Consider the following 16,927-nt stretch of genomic DNA (forward strand, 5'->3'; position numbering starts at 1 on the left):
GCAATCTATTCCTTTCCAAAATTTTGCCCCAGAGTCAGTGGACCCCAGAAGTACCATGCAGGTTGAAGTGAGGAGCTGCAGATAGAAGGGAGAATTGACAAAATTGTCCTTCCTCACTTCTGTGAGCAACCGACAAGCAAAAAGGGAGGTCAGCTAATAATTATGACATTCAGTTCTCATTTTTGCAGCTTTAAAAAAAATCCCAATCTTTTTGCAATTTCATTTGTTGGGGGTCGAGGGAAGGGGGGACAACGACAACAAAGAACAATGCACCTCAAGCTCTATTGTTTTACTCGACCTGGCTTTCCAGTTCAGGAACTAAAACTTACCAACCAAGACAACAAGTCTGTATTTCTCATTAGGATGCCATCTATATTTTGCTACTTCCTCATAGGTTGGGACATCTGCTGTATCGTATTGATCACTTTTCTTGCATTCATACATAGTCTTGTTTGTTTTTCGGTCTTTTCTGCTCAGACGAAAGCTTCTCCTAAAACCAGCTGCAGCCACAAGATTTTTTAAAAAAAGAATCAAGTGTTAATTGTAAATCAACCAAACAACCATACCACATGCAATAAATGTAACTACAGATGTGCCCCTTGCAGCATCTCTTCAGTTTCAAAATGCAGCCAGCTGCAAAGGTAGCACAAATAGTTCAAAGTGTTGGTTTCAAGGAGTATTTGTTGTAAAACAAAATGATGATGTTTTAGAGGAGTTTGTAAAAGCCTCACTGATACAATAGGGGACAGAAACACACAAACAACAGGAAAATGTCCACATATTCAAATACATCACTGCTGACATGAAGATTACGGAATTTTGCATTAACTGAGAAAAATGAGAGAAACAATCACTATTTCAATAATTATTTTCCAGATTAACAGAAAAGCCATTTTACCTACACATATTCCCATTTTACCTACACATAGTTAAGATATTTAATGTCCACGTTGGTTCAAAGGAAGTCAGTTTAATGATGAATGTTTCTTTAAAAGTATTACTAATGTTACATTCTTGCATAATGTTTTGACAACAGAATATTAACTGTCATAACCAATATACCATTGGTAATATTTATTTATTTATTTATTATTTAAATTTATAGACCACCCAATCCCCAAGGGGCTCTGGGCGGTGCACATCATCATCTATGTACAATATATAACAAGGGTCACAATAGTGACCATATGTACTAAAATTAATTAAAACCATGTAAACAGCGGTCAAAAACAGTAACAATAAAAATGGCGTCCCGCAATCCAATTCCTTTAAAAACCACCCCAAAAAGAAGGGAGCAACCAAACTCCTCCCTAAAAATAGCAATAAATATGCAATAACAGATTATAAAAATAGGGAGCGATTAGCTACTGCACAGAACATTACATTAGCTACTGCACAGAACAGATCACAACTAACAAAAACATATCCAACATATTATGCGATAACTGTTTTGAAAAGTCAGTATGTTAGCAGTTACCATGGTAAGAAGAATTTCCATTTCTTTAGGTGTGCCAGAGACCCATTTACTGTATACCTGTATCCTATGGCTCACTGGGAATTGACAGCAGCAATTCAACTTCAACCACAGTGAGGTAGATGAAAATATTTTGTTGACTCATGTGCCCTCCTCCTATGCTGCCCCATCTCTGGCTCCAAATTGGGCACCTGAGGCTTTGGAACTTGCCTTAAAGCTGGGCTGGGCAACTGTGGCATGGAGCTGCTCATTTGCTACCCCCAACATTTGGGGTCCCACACAACTGCTTGTATGAAGAACTGGCCCTACATCCACCACGTCAGAGTCACTGAGGTTGCATTCTGTTATCAAGGTCGACCCTGATTTGTCTATTCCTTGCCTCCTCTCTTCTTCCACTGCTATATCCAATATATTTGCAAACTGCAGTGCTGCTCAAAAAAGAGTGGCATGAAACCCTCATTTGGTGCCAACCACCAATCCCTGGCTTATTAGACAGTCTGTATTCATATATTCCAATTGGTTGGGCTCCAAGTATAACTCATGATCTATCATGACGTCTGAATGCAATCTCAGAGAAAGCAATTTGCCCATGGTTACCCGTCAAGTCAAACTTAGGTTCCTATACTCAAATTTACTTATACAAATTATTACATTAACAAAGGGAGGGTTCTATAGTTTATGTTTAAAATGCATTAATGCCCCCCCTCTTCTCTTCTTTCCTAGAGAAGGAACATTAGAAAGAGCCTTACTGGATCAGACCAGAGTCCATCTAGTCCAGCACTCAAAGTGGCCCACCAGATGCCTTTGGGAGCTCACATGCAGGATGTGAAAGCAATGGCCTTCTGCTGCTGCTGCTCCTGAGGCTTTTGCAATCTCAGATCAAGAAGGATCAAGATTGGTAGCCATAGATTGTAGCCAAATCTGTAGAAGCTATGGATTGTATATACCTAGATTCAAAGATCCCCACTCCCCATCCCGATCCAGTGTCCTAGACTTACATGCGTAGAAAATTATTTTCAAATACCTTGATGTAAGTACTGATTTGGTTAACAATAAACCCAAGAGTAAGCAGTCAGGAAGTGGCATACAACCTGAGCAAGTTCTGCAGAGACGGAATTTGTTACAGGCAAAACAAATTCTTCCCAAAAGTTTAAAAATGTCATGCATATTAACAATCTCTGATATACGCGCCCAATAGCTTATCTTCAAAAATTGGGGAGGGAATATGGCTCATGAGGCACATTAAAAAGTCCAAAGTTCACAAGGATCTCAAGTGCTGGTAAGATTTCTTCACCTATGATGCTGGAAAGCTCAGCTGGTAACCATGAACAAAATCATGTTTGATAAATGGATCTTGGATGGAAATCTTACTGGATGGAAATCTTACTGGATGGAAAAGCAGTTTTAATTGTTCTGATTTACAGAGGCAGGCCACCCAGGGCCAAGAGATGCATTTTTTTAGGTGAGTGTTTGATTAGAATCTATATTTTCTCAAGCTTTTTAGTTTTGATTTTTCGTTGTTAAGCCTTATAGTATTAGACTGATGTGGTCAGTGGGAAAGGGAAATATAAACTGTTTCATCTAATGACAGCCACTAAAGCAGTGGTTCTCAACCTTCCTAATGCCGCGACCCTTTAATACAGTTCCTCATGTTGTGGTGACCCCCAACCCTAACATTTATCCATTTTACAGATGGAGAATACTGATGCAGAGAGTCTTAGGCAACCCCTGTGAAAGGGTTGTTCGACCCCCAAAGGGGTCCCGACCCCCAGGTTGAGAACCACTGCACTAAAGAGTAAGGTCACACTAGGCTGTGATAAATCCATTCAGCCCATGTCTCCTTTTCAGCTAACATTTCCAGGTAATAACTTCAACTAGATTTCTGAACACAAAATGGAGTTCCCTTATAAACATAAAAATTGAGATTAGGTAAGGAATAGGAATATAGAACAAAACCGAACAATTATTCAGAACAGATACAGATAGGGGCTCAATAATCCTTTGAAGCTTGCTTTAATTTCACCACAAAGGTTTCTCACTGCAATGATAGAAGGGAAAGAAAAATAAGCTAAAACATCAAAAAATTAGTTATATTCCACTACCCAAAGCCTTTCATACACTTGACATTTTAGGCTGACTTTGCAAAAATAGTTTTGAGTTATACATATTAGGCTCCTTCATCCAACTTACAACAAAAACAAACTGAACAAAATTACTTGCAATAAAACATGTCGTTTTCTCTGTCATACATTTTAGTATTACAATTCACCAAAAGAAAGGTGTATTACTCAGATTTAGAAACCCTGGTTTAGCAAAGTTGAGATTAAGCTGCATTCAGACATCGTCAACATTAAATACAAATTTGCATGAATCACCAATCTTGATGCTGGACTATGGGGGATATTTTGTTCCTCTTCTCTACTTGACTGGAGTGCAACGAAGAAATCCTGGGCCTTTTTTGCATGAACTACTTACCCCCTCATTGAGGAGCAGTCGATTCTCTAACTTTGCTTTTCTAAATTTGCTTTACTGTGGGGTTTTCCTGTTCACACCATTCTAAATAGGTTCACCATTTTGCCCACCCACCCACCTCCTTGTTGTCATGCAATCTTCATCTTGGGAGATTGCCTGCCATTTTTTGTGTGTGCCATCTAAAAGGCTATCAAAAGTTTGCTGAATGAATATAGCCTTGTCAATTTCAGTGGGTTCAACACTCCAGCAATATACTTAGATTGGAGGCAGGGCGGGGGGGGGGGGGGGGCAGCTGAGGAACGCCTGCAAACCTTCTGATAGTCCTGAAATGGTGGCCTGCAGAATGGGGGGCAACTACTGTAGTGTGGGCAAGACAGGGCAAGGGACGCATAAGAAAACCTGAAGAAGTGTAAATACATAGGGCTCTCCTTTCCTTGTGAAGAGAGGAAAAAAGTTGCATTTACAGCATACTCTGAAACCACAGATATTGTCAGATCTGACAGTGGGATGAGTGCCAAACAGTGGGAAATGGGTGTGTCAATGAGAATAAAACCCAAAGTGAAAGTACATTCAAGGTGAAGGAGACCACGTGTCTGTAAATGGACCTAAATTAATAGTAGCTGCTTATGCATGGATGTGTCTTCCTTCTGGAAGTTGAGATTCTGGGGGCTGTATTCACACTTTATGGGGTAAATTTTTAAACCAGGATTCCAACATGTTGTGCAAGAAGGAAAAAAGGAGAATGGACAAGTGAGGCATAATCCATGTTCATGCACATTCAAGCTCAATGCAAAATCTGAATGCAGCCAGATTCCATAATCTTTCCAAAACTAACATTACCATGGCCCTGATGGCACTCCAGTTACAATTAGTCTCAACCTCAAAAAAAACTGCATTGGAAAATAATGTAATCTGCAAAAGAAAAACATCAAAATGCAAAAAGATTTGCTGAATGTTAGGTTTACAGTTTAATTTTCAGAACCAATCCCAGGCACAGCTACACCTTTCCAAGCCAATGAACTTCAGTGAAAGTTCAAAAGGTATAATTCTGTTTAGGATGGCATGTTAATCTTACTTAGCACCCTACTTTTAAAAGTCAAGCCTTATATATACAGCACAACAGATCATACTATACATTATTTACTGTGAACTTGATTTGGGGTGTAGAAGGCAGCCATTATAGCCACTGTCTTCCAGAGTCAGATACTTTTTTCTGTATCTCACCAAGATAATTCATTCTATTTAAAATCCTTTAGTTCTCCACATAGTGCTATTTTCTCAGTTCTAAATAGGTATTACTATCTACCAACTATGCAGGAAACTTTCTTTCTGTTCCATGGAAAAACAGTCCTCTGTCCAGTTCCTAGCAGCTCTTGACAGACACAGAAAACCTATCATGGAAATTATGCTTATTAATCAAGAATCCATAACAAATTAGGCATTTTATGAAGACAGGCTCACAACGTAAAACTACAGATTCATTTAAACAACCTGAATGCAGTTTCACCCTAATTATGGGCAAGTACTGTATCATGTATCATTTTCCAAAATAGTAAACGTTTCAGATATTTCTATATTGCTCCAATCTGCCGAAAGTTAATTAAGAATACCATCCTATATAGCCCTCCTAATGCTCATTGAAGTCAATGAGCTTATAAATCTGCAATTCTGCCTAGGATTGCACGGTAAGTACATGTAATTTCTCATATAAGAATAAGACTTCTAAATGGCAAGATCAGCGTTGTATTTACCTATAACTGTTGTTCATTAAGTAGTCATCTGTGCAGGCACAGGCCAGATGTGGAGCCTTTTTCCTAGCTTTTTCTTGCAGCGACAGATGACTGATGGGTGCTCCCGCCTCCCACACACCCAGGCTAATAGTTTTTCCTGCCCAAGGACATGTGACATGGGTGGGGAGCACTCTCTCTCTAGTTCTCCCTTTGCCGCATTGGGAGGGCTACCACTCTTCATAGGTGACAGCACACAGCAAGGAAACGAGGGAGAGATGTGTGCCTGCACAGAGGACCACTCAGTGAACAAACAGGTGAGTGCAATACTGTTTTTCATCTATTCTCCAGAATTGGCCTCATTCTCAGGTGAACAAAATGCCCTGTAGTGGTGATAGAGGCCATAACACTCAAAAGCATTTGTATAGTCACTGCTTTTTGAAATCTATGGTGGTGAAACCTAGCCACCAAACTCTAAACGGCACTAACCCTCTTCAGTGGAAGACTGTCTAGGCTGACTACAGCATCCAATATTGTCCCTACAAGCTCCTGACATTGGGTTGGCTGAAACTGTGACTTGTCCAAGTTGACAATGAGGCCAAGGCCTGAAACACATGCAATGTGCCTGAAGGTCAAAAGTCAACCTGGCCATTAAGAGCCAGTTACCCAAATAGGGGAATATAGTGAAGCTTTTCAAGGACAAGCATTCCACCACACCTGCCATGACTTTGGTGAAGAGGCCAATGTGAGAAGCCCAAAGGCAATACAATAACTTGTAAATTTGTTCACCAAATGCAAATCTCAAGTATTTGCGACATGCCTCCTGAATAGCCACATGAAAATAGGTGTCCTTGAGGTTTACCACAGCGAACCAATCCCTTGTAGTGGGAAAAGGGATGACCTCTGGCATGATCTATCATCTTCTCCTTTGGAGGGGAGGCAGATTGTACTGACACTGAAGAGGAGCATCAATGGCAAAGAACAGGTGAGAACACTCTCCGAGAACCCTTCTGGGGTTCCCCGTTAGCTGGAGACAGAAAGCATTGATTGTGTGATAGAGGACAGAATTACTATCGAGAAGAAGGTGACTTTGATCGCCTCCGAGGCAGGAGTGTTGCAGAAGTGATGACAGAGTGAAGGCAGCCCTTTAGGAGGAGAATGAACTCCCTTCAGAAGGGCAGAAGTTATTTCTTAGGCAGGATTCTAGATGTTTTGTTTTTCTTGGGAAGAGGCTCAGAGAGCACCCTTGGAGGTTGCCTGGGAAGGCTCGTGTGCAGAACCCGCTGAAGATGAAATTTCCTTTCTGCTCTCAGTCGAATCTGGTCAAAGCAGTCCTCATAAATTGCTGCCTTCAACTTGGAGACTTTTTCCTGCCTCACCTAAGGGGTGAAAAGTGCACAGGCCCTGCTGAAAGAGACAACATGGCCCTTCCCAACACAAATGAGGTCTTTATGCTTGTCCAGCTGAGACATCTTCAAGTCACAAGAATGGCACTTTTTGAAGAGTGTCATTTTGTTTTGAAGCGCTCAGATCAGTACATGTCTATTCCAACTAATTCTAACAATAAGAACAGCAAACTTTCAACTCTAACATTAATTGTGACTAGAAACTACCAGCTTCTATGACAACTAACTATATAACTATGAATAACAATAAAATGGCTGTTTTTATTCCCTCACAGGAACAAGCACCTTCACTAAGAAGGTCTACTCCCTGCAGCGGTGAAGAGAGAACTGGAGAGAGAGTGTGGCCCACCCCTCCGCTGTGTAACCTTGGGCAGGAAAAGCCGTTACCTCAGGCACATGTCAGGGAGGCGTCCACTGTCACTCCAAGAAAAACCTAGCTAAAGGTATCTGTGTTTGGTCTGTGCAATCCTAAACACGGCACAACAATGAAAAATGCACTTATATTAATGTGATGCTGTGTCAGTTTCCCATTACAGAAAAATCCTACCATTTCAACCCAGTACTGTTGTAATGCTACTATACAACAATGGCTGGTGTGGGCCACAGACTAAGGCTGTACCTTCTTTCTCAGCTATTTGGCAATAATTCTCTTCCCCATTCCAGTCTTAACTATGACTTGGCAACAGATCTGTACCAGTGTTATCCATGTTGCCAAAACCTGCTTCTAAACTTTGATTAAGAGGGATAGCCCAGGCTAGTCTGATTCCGTCATATTTCAGAAGCTAAGCAGGGTAAGCCCTGGATAGTACTTGGGTAGGAGACCCCCAAGGAAGTCCAGTCACTATGCAGAGGCAGGCAATGGCAAACCACCTCTGTTAACCTCTCACCTTGAAAACCCCATGAGGAATAATCATAAGTTGCCTGCAACTTGACATAGACATGAAAGGGGAACCCTGATTAGAATAAAAAAGGGCTACCATCAGTCTAAATATGACACTAAAACATAATGGGAAAGAAGGGAGATTTGGAATGATGAGAGAAGGAAAAAAGAATGACTAGGGCTTGTGTTTGATTTCCAGTACAGTCCTACACAAAGTTACTCCCCTCTAAACTCACTTATTTCCACAGGAGTAACTCTGCACATGATTTCTGGACAGTGTTATGTCTGCACAGGACTTTAGTAGAATGCTGTTCCCAGGATTCTACTCCATGTCCACTTTGGTGCAAGTAACTTAAAATTTAGAACATTATTCCTTACATTTATACAGTAACCTGTTTCCAAGGTTCAAGTCCAGAGACCAACAAGATTTTAAGCATATAAGCTTTTGAGAGCCAAAGTTTCCAGAAGTTATGCAGGCTCAGTCATACCGGTAGTTAGTATTTGGATGCAAGACCACCAAAGAATTCCAGGATCACTAGACTGAGGCAGGCAATGGCAAAACACCTCTGAATGTCTCCTGCCTTGAAAGTCCTATGGGGTCGCCATAAATTGACTGTGGCTTAACAGCATTTTCCACCACCACCAGGTACATTAAGCTGAGTGTGTTATGACTCAACTAGTTTCAAAGGAACTGAACATTAGAACCCAAGGCCTCCCTAGTTCCAGTTGAACACTCTAGCTACTATGAAATAACTAAAGTTAAAAACAGAATAAAACTAACAGTATAAGGGCCCTTCAGATATTTGGAAACCTCAATAATAAAAAAATCTTGAAATGCCAATTGGATGCCAAGTTTATAGTGTCTCATTAATTTGTCTCCATTGTGGCTAATGCAGTTCAGAAATTAACTTGCTACAGATGGATGCTATGCAAAAGCTCAAAATATTAATGTGTCTATTCTGATGGGTTTCTCTTTCATCAATAAAAAAACTGTCCCCTAGATTGTTTTGGAAAACATTAGGCAAAACATTAAATTTCATATCGTCAAAGATAAAATTCTGGTTATGTGAATACATGAAAATGACTAGGACCATTACAGATATAAGGAAACTGGAAAAAAATCCATCAAAGGAAAAAACCATGGAAAAACAACAACTTTATGCCACTATGAATACTATATAGCACTATATAAGTACTATAAATGCACTACTTAGAAAACTTCTCTGCAAGGGCTATGAACAAATTATCTGAGGATACCAGCTGATCACTGGGTTGGATCTCATGGGCCGTTTCCGCACGGCCGCCATGCGCCCCGCCGCCAAGAGTTCTGCCGGGCGCATAGTCGCCCAAGACGCCAGTTCGCGACGCAAGCGGTGCGCAGCAGGCCAAGCAGAGGCCCTCAGGAGAGGCGGTTCCGCGACGAGCCGCTTTCCCACTATCGAAATACCGTTGCCGCCTGCTGGCCGTGGAAGCCCCGCCCATGCTGCCCTCCGACCCCTGGAGGTTGGAGGACAGTGTGGGCGGGGCGGGGCTTCCACGGCCAGCAGGCGACGACGGAGACATCGTGAGTGGGGCGGAGAAGGGAGACAGCGTCTTCCCCCCCCCAACAACAACCCTTTAAAGGGTTGATGTTTAGGGCGGCCTGATGCCGCCCTGGGGGGAAGGAAGCGCAGTTAGGTCGCCGCTGCTGCGTTGCAGCAGCGGCGCCTGTGCGAACGGCGGCCGGGGGGCGGCGTTTTTACCGCCCCCAGGCTGTCGTTTTTGGGCCGTGCGGAAACGGCCATGGATTCTTTTTGCTAACACTCACATCTTCCCCCAGCACCACAGTTAGCAAAGCAGATCCGAAGGCTCCAAATTATTGTCTCACAGATCATTACAAGCCCTGCATGCGCACCTCTCTTAACCAGCACTCTTAAGATAAGGTGGTGTAGACTGTGGTCTTATAGCCTAAGTGTGGCCTCTTGATTTTCACTGTAAACTATGATAAAGGGAACTGCCATGGCAGTTGGGAATCCCAACTGTGTTGGCATTTTTCTGGATTATTCTGCCATTAGTCCACAGCAGAGTAGTTTTTATCTCAGTATGATTGAACAAGGGAGCGACCAGGCTGATGACAAATCTTCTGGTGGTAAACTAAAGGTCCATCTCCACAGAGGTTTGCAGAATGACATGTGACAAGAAGAATGAGAGAATAAAGAGAGGAATATAGAATTTCCGTCTTCCCTTTGCATTAACCCTCTTCACTAATTACTGGAACACTCCAATCTTTCTACAAAATGAACTAAATGCCTTTCACTAATCATTTGTGACTCTGTGCAAGTGTTTGATAGTCTCATAGCTCCTTATTCCAATAACATTTTGATATACCAATTTACTATCATTCATTCTGTTTTGAAGAATTATTTAGGTTTATAATCTATCATATTCAAAGAAAAGAGCAGTTACATAGTAGAACCATGAAATCATAGAGTTGGAAGAGACCCCAAGGGCCATCAAGTCCAACCCCCTGCCATGCAGGAACACACAATCAAAGCACTCTCGACATATGTTCATCCAGCCTCTGCTTAAAAACCTCCAAAGGAGATTCCACTACTCTCCAAGGCAGTGAATTCCACTGTCAAACAGCCCTGACAGTCAGAAAGTTCTTCCTAATGTTTAGATGGAATCTCTTTTCCTGCACCTTGAATCCATTACTCCGTGTCCTAGCCTCTGAGGAAGCAGAAAACAAGCTTGCTCCCTCTCTTGATTCTTTCTTCTACTTAAATTGTAACCACTTTTGCTTGTATTTAATCATACTCTCTCTCCACTCAATTCTGCCTCCCTGAAGTTTCTCTTTTTTTAAAAAAGTCCTGACCAAACAAAACAAAATGGTAGTAGAGTTTCTGATAATGACGCTCTTACGGTTCTAACTCAACCACTGAAGACAAATATCTTAGAAGCCATCAAACACTAGTTTAGGCTGAATATACTCAGCCTAATATTTCTGATTAGTAACCAGTGGGTTACTAGTTGTTTTAAAAAGAATAATCCAAATCACGACAGCGTTTTGACAGTTTCTCTATTTTAATGTTAGCCTGATATTTGCACAGATAGTAAGCAAATCCTTTGTGTCAAATCCAGTGAGCCATTTTTTAAAAAGATTAACTGTCATAACATGCAAACATGCCCATTCGTTACCTGCAAACTCTGCAGCCCATCCAGGAAAAAGCTGAGAAAGAAAGTATTTTGTAAGCAATTGCTCACCTAAAAGGACTCCACTGTTGTGACCAGCACATTCAGCTTCTTCTGGATGAAGTGTAAAAGCATACAGAACAAAAGCCAAGAAATAAAGCAGAAGAGTTAGAAGCCCAGCCATAAATGCAAAAAGAAGATTTACTTAAAATGACAATCGTACAAAGCATAGCATAGAAAAAGCTTTCAATGTGCCACTGCTTAAAAATAAATCAATGAATTGTTCTATAGTTCAGCAAGAAATTCTGTAATACAGCAGCATGCATGCTTAACTTTTCACCTTTTTATTGCCTTCTGCATGACAGCAAATAAAAATATTTTTAAGAAAATGTTCACTTTATATTGCAAGGAAAATATGACAGCTGAAACCGATAGGCAGAGAACCATATTTACAAAGAATATTAAAGAGTTTTTGCATTGGCTCAATGGATCAGACAGAAAGGTTTTTTATGACCACAATCTGTTTGTTTAATACAAAATGGTAACAGTTCTTCTATTTTTCATGTGCCAGAGGTCCTTCCATAAAACAAGGTATAGCTTTCAAGATTATTAAAAACCACAAAGCAGCAGCATAGGTTACTGAGTTGGGGAATGAAAATCTTCAGTTGGTCTACTTTATTCAATAGGCTTACTCCCAAGAAAGTGATGTTAGTGCTGCAGCTCACTCCTGATAATGGGAGAATGTTCATGGAATCCCATGCCTTCACTAAGTGCGAACTATTTCTCTGTGGCCACAGTAGCTGCCCAAGGACTTCTCCCCAAGGACGTTATTCTTGGGATCAGAACTAAATAGCAGTCATGAAATCACTGAAGATTACTACTTAATGTACTGCAGTATCTGAGTATTGCTGTAACTGCTTTTACAGCAGAGATGGTGTGTCAAACTCGCGGCCCTTCAGATGTTCATGAACTACAATTCCCATCAGTCTCTCCCAATATGAGAATTGGCTATACTGGCAAGGGCTGATGGGAATTGTAGTTCACAAACATCTGGAGGGCCGCGAGTTTGACACCTGTGGTTCTAGCTCATCTATTTGACAAACCTTCCCTAAAATCCAGTTGCAGCTGGATGTTCGGTGAATAAAGTCACTGGTCTATGCAGGGAAACTTGTACCTGTACCTTCAATTTCCTCTGAGAAGCACAAAAGGGAGAAATAGGAGGAAGAGTGATTACATGGACTGAAGACACAGTGGAAGAATTTAAAGTTAAAATTTTAGAAAGAAACACCTACCACACTCAACTGTTTCCTCAGCTTAGAACAGCCAAAAAAAATAAGACGACATGATTTACATTTTCAAACATCATTTTCAAAGCTTAATGAAACTGGGAAAAGCATATAGTTCCAAAGAAACATGAAGAACATAAATATTAACCTTTGCAGTAGTACAAACTACAATGGCATGTATGTGCAAGAGGGACTCTTGTTGAAAACAAGCTCTTGCCAAATTAATATTCTCCTTCATTTGGGGAGACTAACAGAACTTACTCCATTAAAAAAAAGAAGACTTTGCATCTCCAAAGGTCAATGTGGATGCAATGCTTGCCACTCTTTAATTAAATTAAAAAAGATGAGCCAAAGATCTATGTGACCTGTGTAGCTCCTTTATCCTTAGTTATAAATCCTTCTTCTATCCTGTATCATTATGTTTGTGCTGACCTTAATCATATTTTAGGCAAGCCACAGTACATTTGTAATCTAGAACCGTAACCAATTTCAAAACCGGGTTACAAGCTCACTTTAGTTAGCATCAACCATGGCTAGCACTGTCAAGACAAAACAAGCCAAGAAAAGAGGAGGAAAGGGGTATGTAATCCCATGGAATCCTACACAAAGGTTAGGGAACAGCCTTTTGTCTGTACCGACGTTGATATAATTTAGTTTATCCACAGAAAAAATAACTCCGAATATTCAAACTCTATTTAGAATTCAGAGGGAGGTGATGTAGTATATTCAAATCTATTTTTTACACTAAGATTAATGTGACTTCTACAGGTTGGTTCATCAAAGGTTGTGTCTAGCCGTTTCCTTTGTTCCCCACCTGCTTGGAAGTTATGTGGACTTTCATTGAACTGTTCTCTGCCTGCTTGTTTTGCAACCTACCCATAAATGCTGCTAGCTTTATATGAGATGACATATCCCCTTGGACCACATACTAAGTATCAACTGCTCATTTCTGACGCAGAGCTGGCATACAGAATATATGCACATACCTTAAATATTACACTTCTCTGTCTCACACACTCACGGACACACAGTGAGCAGGCGTTCTTCTCTTATTTGGAAATAATTTAAGTGTAGGGTTAGAAAAAAAGAAGACAAAGAGGCCAAGCTTCAACTGGAGAACATTTCAGGATCAGCTGAAGTAGAAAAAGCTTATTTCAGAGGAACAGGAAAAGTTCTTAATCTAAGCTACTAGATATACTCTCATAACAGATCTGCAAGTGGACCTTTGCCATACTACCACCTCACAATAGGAGAACGGATATCCATTGAGAGTGGTTTATAAATTGAAGAATTAAATTAAAACTTAAATTAAAATTTGCCCAGATCTTGCGAGTAAGTGTTGTCATGCAAAGCTTCTGATGTGTACTACCATCAGCCATTCGAAAGGTGTGCCTACCTCTTGAAGTGGGCCTGTGTCTAAATTCTGAGTTTGAAACATGGTCTATGCTTTCTAAATAAATTCATGACAAATATACCGGTACCACAAATCTGAACTGCAGGCTATCTTGAAATAAACCAAGAAAGATGCAACATGCAGAAAACAAAAGAAAGGTCATTGTAAAGTATATGGAATGAAGTTGACTAATAGTGCAATCCACAACAGAGCTACTTCAGTCTAAGCCCATTTGGATTCTGTTCTGGATTGCACTGTAAAAAAAAAATAACCGAGTTATTTGAACAGAATTTTGGATTTGTTCAAAAGATTTGTGATGGATCTAAGAAGAGATGGCAGAGAGATTTTTAAAAATCCATCTCACACCTGTCCAACATGAAAATAATTCAGGGTTAGTATATGTAGATGACAATTCTCCATATTTCAAAACTCACAAAGAAAACACAAGCCTAACCTATAAAATAAACCAGGAATCAAATGGTTGAAAAAAGCTGAGGAAATATTAAAACCTTAAATATACACAAAATATTTTTATTATACTGTACTCACAAGAATTATATTAAAAACATGTACAACCATTTGCCTAATCTTAAACTAATCTTAATTTTAAATCAACCAGAGGCTTTTTGGGGGAGATGGTGAGGACATGGGCGACATCCCTGGTCTGTCCCCTCCCCTGGTCTCCTCCTGGCCACACAATGGCACACTGAAGAGAAAGTTAAGTTTAACTTTAAAACCACCAAAGCCTTTTTGCAGCAGCAGCGGTGGAGTGGCCAGGGCACCCCTGGTAATTGGTACCCTCCCTTGCCCCATCTTTGTTATGCCCCTGACCACATATTGAATGTTAATAATACAATTGTAATGAAACATAAATCTGCTATATTAAGAGATTGAACTCCAGAAGAATGCTATGTCCACAACCAGTGGCGTAGCACCAAGGGTGCAGGGGGATGGAGGTGTTCCAGGGAGTGGCATAGCAGGGGAGCAAGATGCACGCGTGCCCTGGGCACAGTTCCTCCTCTCTCCAGCCCTATCCACAGCAACAAATGTGCCAAGACATGCTACCTAGACTCTACAAAAAGTTGTTAAGAAAGAAATCAAAGTTTGTCATATCTGTAAAGAATGGTAATTGAGAAGTAGACCAAATCACTCTCAATGCCAAAATAAGACATCAGTTCTGAAATAATGGCAAGATTTTATCTGACTCAGAGACAAAAAAAACCTTTATAAAGAATGTTCTAGTGTCTTGCTTTTATTACACTAGAAAAGTGAACAGCTTGCAGATCCTGAAAGGAGTTCTGCAACAATTTGTAAAACTCTTACATATTTTATCTTCAGCGTACGAGCTACAGATATAATTGATATTATGTACAATTCTCAAAAACCTTTCATACTAAAACGTCTTATAAACTACATTCTCAGTATTTCATTAAATGGATTACAACTTTGAACAACCATGTTCTCGATGGCAACATATATGAACTTACATAAATTATATTACACTGTCCCCAAATATTTCTTCTCTCTTGTAGTGGAAATTTAAAAAACGGAATGTGCAATTTTTAAAATATGTAAGTCATTTTTTCTTAAGATATAAACTTACTAAACTTGTTACCACTTATGCTGTCTCACATATGTATATTTTGTTAACACTGAAGTGACGAAGATAGCACTTATAGTCTCATAACCACCCCCCATCTTCCATAAAGTCTAAGCATCACAAAGGCATATGATCTTTACAATTAATCCTAATTAATGCTGAAATGCTTTTTTGACAAGATGAAACAGAAGCAATGGCGGTAATTTTAGAAGACGGTTTGCACCCATCAGAAAGAGTGGTTGGTTCAGGCATTAAATCATGTGATAGAGGACAGGAAGAGAGAAAGTGTTTCCTGGCCCATGTTTTGCTTTAGAAGGCCCTTCTGACTCTTTCCACAGTAAGGAGGAAGAAATGTATAGATACTGTGCTGTATTTTGGGAGCCCTGATTACTGCATTTTGCCCTAACAGAAACTTTCTAGCTGTTTTCAAAGATAGTCTCATGAAGAACACATTCAAGTAAGATCATTGGACCAGTATGGACATCTGCGTGGATTGCGGACTGTGATGAGAAGGACAATTGCCACAGCAACGTGTGGCCGGGCCCGCTAGTTTTATTTAAGATAACATCACTATACTTTACAGTGTAATTACAGGCAGCCAACCCTATAGCAGAATGTATGACCATCACAGTAATTTTCAATGCATGGTTATGCAACAGACAGGGGAATTCTTCCTTTCAAATAATTCGCTTTGATATAACATCAGTTAAGTCAAGCACATAGCAGAACACTATGCCACGTTGATTCCGAGGGTGTTTTAATATAAATGGCTCACATTTTTGAGGTCAATTAATCATTTTAATATTTTAAACTAATCTACTTGTTTGGAGCATCATTCCCATCTAGTATAAGGAGAAAAACCAACTAAGCTAATATGCAGGCATGATATTCCTTGATTCGCTTGAAACACTCAAAAGAATGATAGTGGTGATGGTGAGATAAAATAGGAATCTGAAAAAGTAATAATCAGACTTCCCAAGGAGGCACACACTTAACTATGTGGTAGTTCAGGAAATATTAACTCAGTAAAGGACATAAGACTGAAAGAAAGGACGTATTTCTGTGGGGTGTTGTGTGGTTTCTTAGGAGAAAATGCTACTAGAACACGGCCATACAGCCCAGAAACCACACAACACCCCAGTGATTCCGGCCGTGAAAGCCTTCGACAACACAACATATCTTTGTACTTATTTTAATACAGCTACTGACTATGTAAATATAGATTCTGAGAAATCATTTACATTCATTTTAATGAAATATAAAATTAAAATAAATTAATATGACCCATACCAGTTCTAGGAATGAAAACCAATTTATCATGTTTTAAGCATAATTTCTTGCATAATTTCTTGTACATTGAATAATAATATGTGAATAATAATGTCACAGATTATTGTGGCTTTAAGAAACTATCACTTGAAAGTTCAAAGAAAGAACAAAGAAAGTACATCTCCAATAAACATGGAGATGAACTATGCTTTAGTGCCTTTGCATTACACATAGAATTCAAGTTATTCT

At 39.9% G+C, this 16,927-nt stretch overlaps 1 protein-coding gene across 8 annotated transcripts in view; it reads right to left on the minus strand.

Moving 5' to 3' along the window:
* The window catches only part of MPP7 (MAGUK p55 scaffold protein 7), a 98,210-nt gene that overhangs the window by 18,306 nt on the left and 62,977 nt on the right, over nt 1-16,927 (minus strand). For 3 of the 8 annotated variants that reach the window (XM_048510575.1, XM_048510571.1, XM_048510572.1), the window contains exons 12-15: nt 12,423-12,443; nt 12,305-12,322; nt 11,203-11,241; nt 330-500 (exon numbers count right to left, since the gene is read on the minus strand). In XM_048510575.1, coding sequence (XP_048366532.1) covers nt 330-500; nt 11,203-11,241; nt 12,305-12,322; nt 12,423-12,443 — 249 coding nt within the window. Of the gene's footprint in view, nt 1-329; nt 501-11,202; nt 11,245-12,304; nt 12,323-12,422; nt 12,444-16,927 lie in introns of all 8 variants that reach the window. The other 5 variants (XM_048510574.1, XM_048510573.1, XM_048510577.1 and 2 more) reach the window with 5 other exon arrangements.

This window comes from Sphaerodactylus townsendi, linkage group LG11 (assembly GCF_021028975.2).
Source record: "Sphaerodactylus townsendi isolate TG3544 linkage group LG11, MPM_Stown_v2.3, whole genome shotgun sequence".
NCBI classification, from domain to species: Eukaryota; Metazoa; Chordata; class Lepidosauria; order Squamata; family Sphaerodactylidae; genus Sphaerodactylus; species Sphaerodactylus townsendi.